The sequence below is a fragment of the Hakea prostrata genome, chromosome 3, assembly GCF_041222555.1.
Source record: "Hakea prostrata isolate BN-2017 chromosome 3, UWA_Hpros_2, whole genome shotgun sequence".
NCBI lineage: Eukaryota > Viridiplantae > Streptophyta > Magnoliopsida > Proteales > Proteaceae > Hakea > Hakea prostrata.
Window position 1 is genome coordinate 16,802,120 of NC_142602.1, and position 13,760 is coordinate 16,815,879.

General features: G+C 39.4%; 2 protein-coding genes and 2 pseudogenes across 2 annotated transcripts; all 4 read right to left on the reverse strand.

Moving 5' to 3' along the window:
- Positions 1-1,284: 1,284 nt before the first annotated feature.
- On the reverse strand, positions 1,285-4,163 carry LOC149021239 (G-type lectin S-receptor-like serine/threonine-protein kinase At1g34300 pseudogene; annotated as a pseudogene).
- Positions 4,164-6,029: 1,866 nt separating this feature from the next.
- Positions 6,030-8,861, reverse strand: LOC149021240 (G-type lectin S-receptor-like serine/threonine-protein kinase At1g34300). The gene has a single exon (XM_089147071.1). It carries the CDS (start codon positions 8,731-8,733, stop codon positions 6,280-6,282), a length of 2,454 nt encoding a protein of 817 aa, XP_089003197.1. The 5' UTR covers positions 8,734-8,861; the 3' UTR covers positions 6,030-6,279.
- Positions 8,862-9,494: 633 nt separating this feature from the next.
- LOC149021241 (2-methyl-6-phytyl-1,4-hydroquinone methyltransferase, chloroplastic pseudogene) lies at positions 9,495-10,474 on the reverse strand (annotated as a pseudogene).
- A 614-nt stretch (positions 10,475-11,088) lies between these two features.
- LOC149021242 (GDSL esterase/lipase At1g29670-like) lies at positions 11,089-12,842 on the reverse strand. The gene is made up of 4 exons (XM_089147073.1): positions 12,348-12,842; positions 11,935-12,186; positions 11,574-11,826; positions 11,089-11,475 (listed from the first exon to the last, which is right to left on the reverse strand). Exons 1-4 carry the CDS (start codon positions 12,837-12,839, stop codon positions 11,252-11,254), a joined length of 1,221 nt encoding a protein of 406 aa, XP_089003199.1. The 5' UTR covers positions 12,840-12,842; the 3' UTR covers positions 11,089-11,251.
- Between the last annotated feature and the right edge of the window lie 918 nt (positions 12,843-13,760).

Here is a 13,760-nt window from a genome sequence, read left to right on the forward strand (position 1 = left end):
TGAAAACCCCTCAACAAGAAAAAAAAGAAAAAAACACAACTCCACAAGATCTAGATTCTAGCCCCACCTAAAGCACAACTCCTATGTTAGACTCAAGCTCATGTAGGCTCAAATATTGATTGAAAAGAGACTAAGTTGATTAGATTTCCTTCTTTCTCTGAACTAACTTCCTTAAAACCCTTTTGAATATTGATGATGATACGGCGTTGGTCACCAATAAATCTCCAAATCATACCATGAGGATCAATATTATGATTTTGACCTAAGATCACATCTCTCTCATAAAGGTCCCAACCCAATGGATATCATCTGAAGGGTTATGGCAAATAGTAAAATGGAGACAGAGAACTGGTCATCATAAAATACCAAAAAGGATTTTAATTCAAATCAACTTACAATAACCCACATGCCAAACTCTTGTATACTCTGACCTAATCAGAATCAATTTTTGGATAAATATAAAAAATCATATCAATCAATTGAATTAACTAAACAGTTTAAATCTTGGTAACAGGTTTTGATGGAGACACTTCCAACATACATGATCCTTGCTGCTCATACTACTTATAATATAACCATGATCCATGCTGCTGCTTTTAATAAACCAAAGAAAATTCAACAAATGAATAGCACAAACGTGCACAATTTTAGGGGGAGATTTTGTTTTCAGATATGTCTCTCCAGTGACCTGTAGCTGTATTGGCATCTAAACCACTAATATAGGAAGATAACTACAGACAACTTGAACAAATTTGCCTTACTAATTTTGTTATGAATGGAACATAACAAGCATCCACTATTTAGACTGTCAATACCATCTTAGAAACTATACAAAAGAATAGAATGCACAAAGCAATGTAACCTTCCAAGGAGGAATGGAAATGGTGCTTCCAACCTTAAATCATATGGTCAGCTGGCAGCTTGACAAGTTGGATTGTCAAGAAATTGAGAAATTTACACATAAATATCCCAGACAAAAGGTTTCTGCAGCACATTAAAATCCCAGCAAGCCCTGCACAGAGTATGTGGCCAGCTAACGACTTGATAAGATGGAATACATTAACCTAGTTGGAATTACAGCGGCTAATTGATGTTCCACTACTCTTTTCTTGGTAATGGTTTTCCATTTACAACGACAAAAGATTGAATTAGCTGTTAGAGGCAGTGGAAATAGGAATTGATAATCCAAAATCCAATTTTAGAGAATGAATGAAACTGAACAGAGTGAGTAGCAGGTAACTGAACAGACTTTGTTTCAGACAACTTGCAAAACAGTACATCTAATGATGGCAATCTCTCAAACATTTAAAAACATAGCACTGTACAAATTACAAGAATTACAAGTAACTGTGACTACATCATAATATAACAACAAAAACATAACTATATTCATTTTCTTCAAGGGAGAAATGCTTCACAAAATTAGGGGCCAGAAGGCAGTTGTAGTATACAAATTACCAAAGTTAGGTCGGAAGATCAATTACTCTAGGGATGATGATGAGGTTCTATCAATATTCCTACCTTACAGAGATGAAGAAACACCCCCAACTTGAAATGATGAAGATGAGGAGGCAACTGGGACTGAATTTGCAAAAGTGGAGAGGCCACTGACAGTACTGCTGACGTTAACACTGGTCCCACTCACAGAGCCATCTGGTGTGGACTTTGGCGCAGGTGGTTTCTCAGTTGCTGCAATACCTTCCAGCATCTGCACTACTTTCCCCATTGCTGGCCTCTGAGCTGGCTGCTCCTGGATGCACCAAAAGCTAACCTGAATTGCTCTGGTCACTTGCTCCATGTCCATCCCATGTTCAACTAGCTTTTTGTCAACAATGTTCAATACATTCCCCCTATCGAATTCTTCATATGCCCACAAAGAAAATTTCTTCCAACCTGTGTCTTCAGAGACTTCGAAATTCCTCCGTCCACTCACCATCTCCAACAACACCATACCATAACTATAGACATCAGATTTAGAAGTAATTGGAAGGTTGGCAAGCCACTCTGGTGCCAAATATCCTCTTGTTCCTCTGACACTTTTTAAGGTTCGATGCCTATGGTCTTTAGGATTTATAAGCTTTGCAAGGCCAAAATCTGAGACCTTGGCATTGTAGTTATCATCCAAAAGAATATTTTCTGGCTTTATGTCACAATGGACAATGCAGTCACGGCACTCTTCATGAAGATACGTAATCCCCCTTGCAGTCCCTAGAGCAATGCTGAACCGAGCCCCCCAATCCAACAATCTCCCTGATGCCTCTTCTGAAGTGAAGAGAAAATTATCAAGGGATCCATTTTTCATGAATTCATAAACCAACAGCCGATGACGACCTTCAGAGCAGAACCCAATCAACCTCACCAAATTCAAATGGTGAGTACTACTTATAGTAGCAACCTCCATCCTGAACTGCCTTTCTCCTTGCTCAATCCCTTCAAGTTGTTTCACTGCAACCACCGTTTTATTGGCAAGAATCCCTTTGTATACAGCCCCAAACCCTCCTGCTCCAAGCTTCTCCTTGAACTCCTTAGTGTTATGCTGGAGTTCCTTATACGAAAACTGGACTGGTGCACCAGAAGCATATTCAAGAAGCGCATATTGAGCTGACAATCTGCCAAACTTGGGGCTGTTCCTACAGCACCACCACCACAATCCACCCTCCAAAAGGACCAAGCCCAGTAGAGTAACTACCACCACCACCAGGACTACCCATGTTGGCGCATTCCATGCCTTACTACCTTTTGCACCATCAGATGGAGGCGGGTTCGGCAATGGTGGGCCACAGATCTTTACAAAAGAAGTACTTGGAAGCGCTGGGGATACATACCCACTAATGAAATTTGAAACTTTAATGTAGCACTCGCCGGTTCCATCAGCCAGGGAGGTAGATGCCGTACATACTCCTCCTTGAAGACAGTTAGACTGACAAGCACTAACCGGAACGTAGTAGACCTCGTTATTGATCTCAGGAGGGTAAGTCAGGAACTGGGCATGGTCTAACGTCAACATGACAGCGCTACCAGGGCAAGTTGATAGTGCCACTTTCCTTTGACACCCCTTCCTGCTATCATTTGGATCGACAAGAGCAAAATTCTCAGATGGGCAACTACAAACAGGGTCTGTATCGTTATAGCCACAGATGCCCATGTTACCACAGTACCCAAAAACCATACACTGATCTGCAACAGCAGCCCATCTCTCAACATCCGTACCAGAACTCCTAGCAGAGCTATAAATCCTTAAATTCCCATCAGAATCCAACTTCAGAAACCTAAGAACATCAGTACCCTCTCCATAATCACTGCTATAAGCCATAATAGCAGGGCTAGAAAGCGAGGGATCACTAAGCGTAACAGTTCCAATAGATTGGATTGTCAAACTGGGAGAAGTCAAGTTTGAATAACTCGAATTCAAAGCATGGTTCCAGTAAACTATGCTGTTATTCCAGGTAAGAGTAATATTCCCCTTGCTACGAAGATGAAAAGAGTACACCCCAGAATTAAGAACCATCGCAGTAGTAAAATTCTGGGTGGGTAGAATCGTATCTGTTGGATTCTCAAAAGTGGACCAAACAGTAGCAGAGCCATTCGTCAGAGAAAGATTACCTAAATCGTCCAGTGCTGCAGTTGTAATGCCACGATTTGCAGTGCCAGATTGCCAGACAACGGTGCCGTTACCATTGAGAAGACGAAGATTGCCGTTTTGGAGGAACTGAAACACTCCATTAGAATCGACGGTGCCGGAATCGCCCCCCGCCTTCCAGACTGGAATGCCATAGTAGGAAATTGCAGCTGAGAAGGAGGGTGAACTTGCTGAGGCGGCAGAGATAAAACCCAGAGCGAAAGTTTTGTTGGGTGATTCCCAGCTGGTGCTGGAATTAGCGGTAAGGGTTGTTCCTGGTGAAATGTTTGCAAAGACAAGAGTAAAGAGAAATAGGAATAACGAGGAAATCAAAACCAAAATTGAAAAAATGGGTTTTCCCATCTCTCTATTCCTGTGCTGTGCTCCTCCTGCTCAGACCTCTGAGGAAGAGAGAAAGAAAAGCTTAGACAGAGAGATGGGAAAGAAGGGGTTTTGTAGTTCTGCTGGGAGAAGTCACGCTAGACAATAACAGAGGGGGGAGAGAGAAAGAGAGAGAAGTCAAAGGAAGAGACTGGCGGACAAGTATTTTTTCTGGTATTAAATTTTTTAAAAGAAAGAAAGTGAAAGAAATCCCTGTTAAGTGTTGGGATTTAATTCACATAAGATAAACAAACAGTGTGTTATCTTAATTTTCCATTTTTTTTTTCTTCCTTCCACTGATATTCCAATTTTTTTTTCAAAATAACTAGTGGTTTTGATTTGACTCACAACCGTAGGATCTGCAAATTGGGTTGGAGTGGACCATAAATCAATAGGTTGAAGGAGGCTATTTGGTTTTGATCTTAGAATTAATGTGCCAAATTACATCATTGCATTGGGCATTCTCAAAATATCCATTTCGTTCTCGATAAAAATTATGATTCTAGTGAAAATTATGGATCTATCTTAGCATGATAACCAGTATAACAAAATGGTGTTCTATTCTCTTAAATGATAATAAGAAATTTGATTCATGCCTTTGCCAAGGCTTATATGTCCATAGATGCAAGCGGGCTTATGAAACCATGCACGTAAATAACAAAAATAATATTGCCTTTGAATGACATCTCTACCTTTATTGTATATTTCTTATTCTATATACAGATAACTAATGTGATACATCAATACCAGTTAACTCTGATTAAGAAAACAAATGTCGAATTAAAGCTATGGGGAAGGGAGATGTGGTCAATCTACTAGTTACCTTAAACTATTGTCATTAACTTCACATATCAATGAAGTTGTGGATGGTGGATATTTGAGATGACAATACTGAAAAATCAAAATCATTATTCTATAATAAGATTAAGAACTTAATTACTCAATTAATTCAATGTTGTTTTCATTTATTTTCATATTTTAATAGTCAATTTTAAAGAGAAATGACATTATTTAGTTCTACAACTAGCATTCTAGCTTGGTTTTCACGTTTATGCATACATGATCTAGTCTATGTTCTTCTCTTTTTCTTATGTAAAAGATTGAAATTTCAAATATTTTAGAGTAATTTTTGTTTACAATATGATTCCATCTTTTTCAATGTCGTGTCCCTTGTGAATCCAATTGCCAGAAGAAAACAAAAAAGAAAATATAAAATTAAAATTTGAGATTAGTAAAGCCAAAAAATATTTATGGGAAGAGTTCCATGAATTGGGGTTAATGGTGACAATGAGGTGAAGCCTAAAAGTGGTTTAGCGAAAAATAATATTTTATTAAGAATTGTTTAATAAAAATGGTTTGATTCCCAGTTCTAGAAGGAAACTTAGAGAAGAACTTCTGAGACCTTGGTTTGCTTGGGTGCCTTTGAATTGGTCATATTGACAGATCAAGTTGGAGTCTTCTTTTGTTCAATTGATTGATTCAGGGAATGGAGAAAATTGAATTTTTAGGGTTGAAAATTCAAATGGGTCAAATCATTCACAAATTCAAGGTGTCTTATCTCTTGATTCCTCCTTCCAAGTTCCAACCCCAATTCTGACCAAGTCAAACTGGAAATTATGGTGTTATCTGGGTCATCTCAGGAGAGTTGATTTGATCCTTTCTTGATTCTGATATTCTAAATTTGGATGTGGTAATCAAATAGCTAGCAGTGACCCAACCTGAACTGGAAACGACTTGACTATTTTGCAAGTTTCCTATGATTCATAAATGTTACAGGAAGGTGACACCATTAATAACCATATGATTTCTACCCAGGATAATTTTAGAGAAAATAAAACAAAAATAAAATTCATATTCATCAGTCATGACTCTTGATTGGTTTCTTAGGTCAACCCATAAAGATAAACTTCTGCACCCAGAAATTTCTAGTCGTGTAAAGTCATTTTAATCACAGATTCATGCATTTCTACTTGAAAATTGGAAGTCATATAAAAAACTAGACTGTGAATCAACACTGAATGTTACATGTGATTGAGAATGGGCAAGTTAGATCAGGTGTTGACATGAGATTTTACAGAGACATTGCTGGTTGGGAATTAAGCAGCTTTGTCAAAATGAATCATAGGCAAATCTACTTCCACTTGTAATCAGAGAAACAACAACAATGAATGATCAAAGAAAGGTTGCAGCCATAATTGATGAATCAGTACCCATGAAGTTGCATGATGGTATGTGGGTAGCTTGGCCATTTCTGTAAGAGATCACCAAAAGCCTCCAAACTATGATGAGACCCCCTTGGCTTGAAAAGATGAAGATGAGGTGACTAGTACTGAAGTTGCAGGAATGGAGAGGGTACTGGCAGTACTTGCTGTGATATTCATGCTAGAGCCACTCACTGATCCTTCTACTGTGGGCTTTGGCTCTGGTGGTTTCTCGATGAATATAATACCTTCAAGCATTTGCACCACTTTCCCCATTGCCGGCCTCTGAGATGGCTGCTCTTGGATGCACCAGAAGCTAACCTGAATTGCTCTGATCACTTGCTCCATGTCCATCCCATGCTCAACCAGTCTTCTATCAACAATGCTCTCCACATTTCCTCGATCAAACTCCTCGTATGCCCATAAAGAAAATTTCTTCCAACCTGTGTTTTCAGAGACTTCAAAATTCCTCCGCCCACTCACCATCTCCAACAGCACCATACCATAACTGTAGACATCAGATTTTGAAGTAATTGGAAGGTTAGCAAGCCACTCTGGTGCCAAATATCCTCTGGTCCCCCTGATACTTTTTAAGGTTTGATGCCTATGGTCTTTTGGATTTACAAGCTTTGCAAGGCCAAAATCCGAAACCCTGGCATTGTAATTGTCATCCAAAAGAATATTTTCTGGCTTTATGTCACAATGGACAATGCAGTCACGGCACTCTTCATGGAGATAGGTGATCGCCCTTGCAGTCCCTAGAGCAATGTTGAACCGAGCCTCCCAGTTCAAGAATCTCTCTAATGCTTCTTCTGAAGTGAAGAGAAAATTATCAAGGGATCCATTTTTCATGAACTCATAAACCAAGAGCCGGTGTCGACCTTCAGAGCAGAACCCAATCAACCTCACCAGATTCAAATGGTGAGTACTACTTATAGTAGCAACCTCCATCCTGAACTGCTTTTCTCCTTGCTCAATCCCTTCAAGTTTTTTCACTGCAACCACTGCTTTATTGGCAAGAATCCCTTTGTATACAACCCCAAACCCTCCTTCTCCAAGCTTCTCCTTGAACTCCTTAGTGGCATGCTGGAGCTCCTTATATGAAAATTGGACTGGTGCACTAGAAGCATATTCAAGAGGTGCATACTGAGCTGACAATCTGCCAAACTTGGGGTTGTTCCTACAGCACCACCACCACAATCCACCCTCCAAAAAGATCAAGACTAGCAGAGTAACTGCAACCACCACGACGAATACCCAAATTTGCAAATTCGATGCTGTAATACTCCCACCATGAGAGGGAGGCGAATTTGGCAGTGCTGGACCACAAACCTTTACAAAAGAAGTACTTGGAAGTGCTGGGGATGCATACCCACTAATGAAATTTGAAACCTTAATGTAGCACTCGCCCGATCCATCAGCTAGGGAGGTGGATGCTGTACATAGTCCTCCTGAAAGACAATTAGTTTGACAAGCACTAATTGCGACATAGAAGACCTCGCTCTTGGTATCAGGAGGGTATGTCAAGAACTGGGCATGGTCCAATGGCAGCATGACAGTACTAGTAGGGCAAGTTGATAGCGCCACTTTCCTTTGACACCCCTTCCTGCTATCATTTGGATCCACAAGAGCAAAATTCTGAGATGGGCAACCACAAACAGGGGCTGTATCGTTATAGCTACAGATGCCCATGTTACCACAATACCCAAAAACCATACACTGATCTGCAACAGCAGCCCATGTCTCAACATCCACACCATTACTCCCACCAGAGCTATAAATCCTAAAATTCCCATCAGAATCCAACTTCAGAAACCTAAAAGCAACAGTGCTTTCTCCATAATCACTGCTGTAAGCCATAATAACAGGGCTAGAAAGCGAGGGATCACTAAGCGTAACAGATCCAACAGATTGGATTGTCAAACTGGGAGAAGTCAAGTTTGAAAAACTCGAATTTAAAGCATGGTTCCAATAAAGTATGCTGTTATTCCAGGTAAGAGTAAGATTACCCGTGCTGAGAAGATTAAAAGAATACAACCCAGATTGTAGAACCATCGCAGTAGTAAAATTCTGATTCGGTAGAATGGTATCTGTTGGGTTCTGAAACGTGGACCAAACAGTAATAGAACCATTCATCAAAGAAAGATTACCTGAATCATCGAGTGTTGCAGTCGTAATACCACGATTGCCGGTGCCGGAGTCCCAAACAACACTTCCATTACCGTTGAGGAGACGAAGATCACCATTTTGGAGGAACTGAAAAACTCCATTAGAGTCGACAGTAGCCGAACTGCCTCCAGCTTTCCAAACTGGAATGCCATTGTAGGAGATTGCGGCTATGAAAGAAGGTGAATTGGCAGAGGTAGCAGGGAGAAAGCCGAAAGAGAAAGTGCCGCTAGGAGATTTCCAATTGGAATTGGAGTTTGAGGGGCTTATGGTAGTTCCTGGTGAAATATTTGCAGAGACAAAAGTAAAGAGAAGATGAGACACAGAAGAGATCAAAGTTAGAAGTAAAATTATGGGTTTTCCCATTTCTCTCTGTTCCTGCCCTGTGCCTGTCTCTCCTCCTTCTACTCAAACATATAGAGATGGGAAAGAAGAGAGATTGTGACAAAATGATGTTCTATGGCTGCTGACAGGCATTAGGGGAAGGATGTATACGAAAGGAGAGGAGGCGAGGAAGGAGTTGTTTTATTACATAATATTCAAGGTGGCAATATGAGATTGCCTTTTTGTTCAAAGTTATTCAATGTTGTGTTCACATCTCCATTTATCCGTTTGGGAGGTCCATTAGTTAGCTTTTTTAATGTAATTTCCAGAAAGATCTTTCCACAAGAAAACTGTCCAGTTTCATGCTTGGAGAGGCATTATTAGAACATAAAAAGAAGGCATGATAATGGCCTTCTGTTTCATAAATAAGAGGAGAAATGCATCTCATTGACTAATGTCTAGGTAAGATTCTATCTTGTTGTTGATTCACATTTCAATAGAAGAAGAAAATTTGCAAATTTCATAGTTGAATGAAAGATGCTATTTTCAGTGCATGAGGAAATATTTAGATTTTCAATGAGCTCCAAAGCACTGATAGGTCCCAAGAGTTCTAAAATTATTTGTCCATTTTGAAGTTATATATCATTCAGAAGTGATAGATTAGTAATTACAGCTTACAACCCCTTGAAGATTATATATCATTCAGAAGTGATAGATTAGTAATTACAGCTTACAAACCCTTGAAGATTATATATCATTCAGAAGTGATAGATTAGCAATTACAGCTTACAACCTCTCTCTCTCTCTCTCTGTTTGATTATCAAATTGGCTTGCCTTGAGGAACAATATGATCTTTGAGCCGCATGTAACAAGTTATGTGAACATAATATAATGCTGCCATGAGCCCAACAAGAAAACGTATCAGGAAACGAAAATGACTCTTGCTCACATCCTCTACCTTCGGACCAAGCTGTAATGGAGAGTCTCCTGACACTGGCTTCACTGCTGTAACAGAACATCCAATGATCAAGCCATGTCTACGAACCCCTCTGAACCATTTTGGACCAATCCTCTTCAGTTGAATATCTCTAAATCCAGCCCTTTTAAACCATTCAATATAATCTTCTTCCTTTGGAAATAACATCCACAGATCTGCAACAAAACGAGAAAACCAATAGGTTGGATAAACAGGTCCAATTATACATGCCTTACCACCAGGTTTCAAAACCCTATAAGCTTCTGCAATGCCTCGTTGTGGGTCAGGCCAGTATTCAATACTTCCTGCAGATACATATCTATCAGCATAATCTGTAGGGAAAGGAAGATCTTCAGCATCACCTTCAATGATGGTGCAATCCTTCAGTTCTTCCTTCTGTTTTGCCTTAGCAAGCTGGTGAGGTGATTGATCAAGAATGGTAACATTCTTGGCATCTACATGCTTAACAACACCACAGGTAGTGAATCCAGTTCCACCACCGACGTCCACCACTGTTAGGTTTCGGTCATGGAGGTCTAAGGGCTCTAAGGCTTCCTCCCTCATCTCCTCTGTGTAATGTTGAGGGTTTGCAATGGTATCATAGAATATGGAGACAATTCTATAGAACCACAATGCCGCTTTTTTGTGTTGGATAGACCTTTGTTTGGAATCCATGTTTAGGGCTGAGGCTACTTGGAACTTGGAAGGAAGACCCAGTACTATGTAAATATAAATAGCAGCATTTTGTCGAACACTCGGGAAGTATTTCGTCAAACACTTGGACACCTGTCTCCATGAATTAATGAGGCCAACTGTCTCCATGAATGAGACCAACTGCTTGTGTATATCTGCATAGAGTGACCAGAATCTTCCTTCTTTTCAGACCTAGCCTAGCTAGCAGGACGTGTAATTCATTGAAATTAAAGCTCACTAGGTAAGCTACAGACAACACTATGGGTTCTGTAAGCATGAGCTCCTCTCTGTTATCAACACGTTTACAGCCTCAGTTGGAAGCAACCCATCAAAGAAAATGTAAGAAATTCCTTTTCCTTCATACATAGGAACATAGTGACTTCTATATTTGCCCTTTGGGGGATTTCTGGAATGAAACAAGGAAGCCTAAGCAACTCTCCTAAGTAATCTATCACATTCTTTCCATTAGAGAACCTTCCAATAGGGCCAAGAGGAAAATCAATCCCATTAAGTTGGGAAATCAGCCTTGAGCTCTCCACAAAGTTGTTATTTCCAATATTATCAACCAGAGAGTTTCCAAAAACAAACAACCCATTAATCTCATCTCCAAATTCTCTCTTATTAGTGACCCTAGAGGTAGGATCAGCACAACCACACAGAAGAAGCAAATGAAAAAAGGAAAACAGAGGAAAGACAAGAAAGTTTGAGAAAGCTTTCTTACCCATAAGAATGCTTATTTTCATGACTTGAGAGATGGGTTAGAGACTTGGGGTTGAATGGGTTGTGAGTTGATTCTCAGTTCTTAAACCATCAAACAGAAAATTAAAATTAAAGCCTACAAAATAGAATTTACGAACACACAATTAAACTGGGTTTAACCGATGGTCAAGATTAAAGCTTGGCTAATTCTCTAACATTTATGGGGTGAGCTTCATCCGAAGAATTGGAAGCATAAGCAATATTTGCTATCATCTTGTTTAAAGCTTCAGTTGGATGCAACCCATCAAAGAACACATGAGAATTCCTATCTTCACATGTATTCCCTCCTCTCTTGCATAGTATCTCCATCCCACCTTTTTCTAATTCACAGCAAGCATTGCTTGTATCCTTGAAACCTGTAATTTTGAAACCAGCAAATTAGATTATTACTTCATTATATATTAGGTAGAAATTAATGCCTATGAAAGTGATTAATTAGCTAATTAATGCTTACCTCTAGGGATGGGATCCTTGATAATATCATCAGTAACCTTGTAAGAATTTACAATAACCAGATTAGAATCTCGCAGTTGTGGCTTAATCATATCAACCAAGGATTTCAAGCGAGAATTGAATAGAATAGCAGCTTGATTTATTTTTGATATGCAACCCTGTCGGATTTTGCTCTTTATCTTAACAGTAGGAATGCATCCAAGTGGATATATCGACATCAGGACAAATTTTCGAGCTCCCAGCTGATACAACTTCTGCAAGAACAAGAATTAATTAAGATTAGGTTGATTTGGCCTGCTAATCTGTCTCTAAATCTCTTAAATCATAAACTGAAAATGGGGTTATAAGGTGAGAATTATTACCTTGATTATACTAGAGAGTGTTACAGCCAAAGTTTCAGTAAAAGCTTCAAGACTGGCAGATCGAGTGGAGTTTCTTACAAAGTAATTCAGTAGATAATCGTTTCCACCTGCACCAATCACAAATAAATACTTGGAGAGGGTACCAGAGATGATGAGTTTATCAGTGCTTCCATGCCCGAGCAGATGTGCTAATTGTGGCAATGCGATATCCTGATAGTTCTGAAGTTGCTTCGTCAAAGAGATCGCAGTTCCCTGAAAATGGTTAAAAGGAATGGATTCTTGTGATGTGATGTGATGTAAAATGGTATGTGTACACCAAGAAATCACAAAGATGGTTCATATATCAACGTGGTCAGCAGCCAAAACAGATTGACCTCTTGAAGAAGGAAAGGAAGGAGGTGGGTTGAACTCACTAAAATGGAGCCAGTGTCATCAAGTATCCCAGAACCACCAGAAGCAAAGTTGACACCATGAAGGATCTTATAACCATTTGTAGAAGGGTCATTAAATGATGGAATGGAAGAAGAAAGCTTCAGCAAGTCTCCTAACAGATCAATCACATTCTTTCCATTAGAGAATCTTCCAGTAGGCCCACCAGGAAAATCTATCCCATAAGGCAGGTAATCAGCCCTACTAGAAGCGTTCATCAAGAAGTTATTGTTTCCATTATCAACCAGAGAGCTCCCAAACACAAACAACCCTTTGGTCTCAGCTGATCCAGTCTTTACCTTATTATATAAAGCATCAAGAGGTTTTTTAAACGGATCAACGAACCCATGGATCTTGGTGTGATCAGCTTTATTATTAGGCAAGACGAAAGGAAAATCTTCACTGCTGCACAGAAGAAGCAAAGGAAGAAAGGAGAAGAGGAAGACAAGAAACTTTGAGAATGTTTTCTTTCCCATTTGAATCAATCATCTGTTTTCATGGTCTGTTGATATCCATGAGAAATGGATTGAAAGCCTTAAAGACCTGATTTGATGTTTTATCTGAAAAGCAGTCAAGCATACGTAGCGGCATGGATACCACTTGTATTAGTATCTGGTTGTGAGAGAGAGGTGGGAGATTAAATAGGAAAGCTTGTTGCGTAGTTGAATGGGTCAGACATGGTAGATTAAAATTAATGTCTCATTCTGGCAGGATCTTCGTTTTTTTTCGTTTTTTTATGTTGCATTCAAAATTATTTGGACCTTGGTTCAGTTCAGTCATACGGTCATATCACCTCAATTATATCCTCAAGGGAGTTTTATCGTCTGCAATGGTCGAACCCATGGCCTCTCTAGTGAGAAGTACGGATCTTACCACTCTATCAACCCTGCATTGACAATAACGGTGACATTTCATTGTGTAATGTGAATGTACTACTTTATGATTGGACAAGTGTACTCTTATACTCTACAAAATTCTTCAATCTTTAATCGTGTTGTTGATAGTATTATGAATTGATGGTCTTGATTGGGTGCATTAGGCTTTGAAATTACACACAAATATTATAAGTGTAGTCCTTTGACCTTTGCTTATACTTATGTATTAATCCAAAGCCCAAACTAGAGGAGAACTTGCCGGCACACACACATATATATAGAAGACAGGTCCCGGGTCTACAGGGATTCGAATTCAACATCTTACTTATGAGTTGTTGGGCTTTATCAACACAGCCTATCCAATGAGGTTTAAATCACATGATAATCGTTCCCTACAATTTGAAAAATCCGTACCATTGTAGTTAGGCATATTTGAAAAAGTTGGAATCCAAGGATCGTGCTTGCTTCACACTTTTTACTATCACATGTTTAAGGAGGGGTTCACTTATGATATGTTTTATT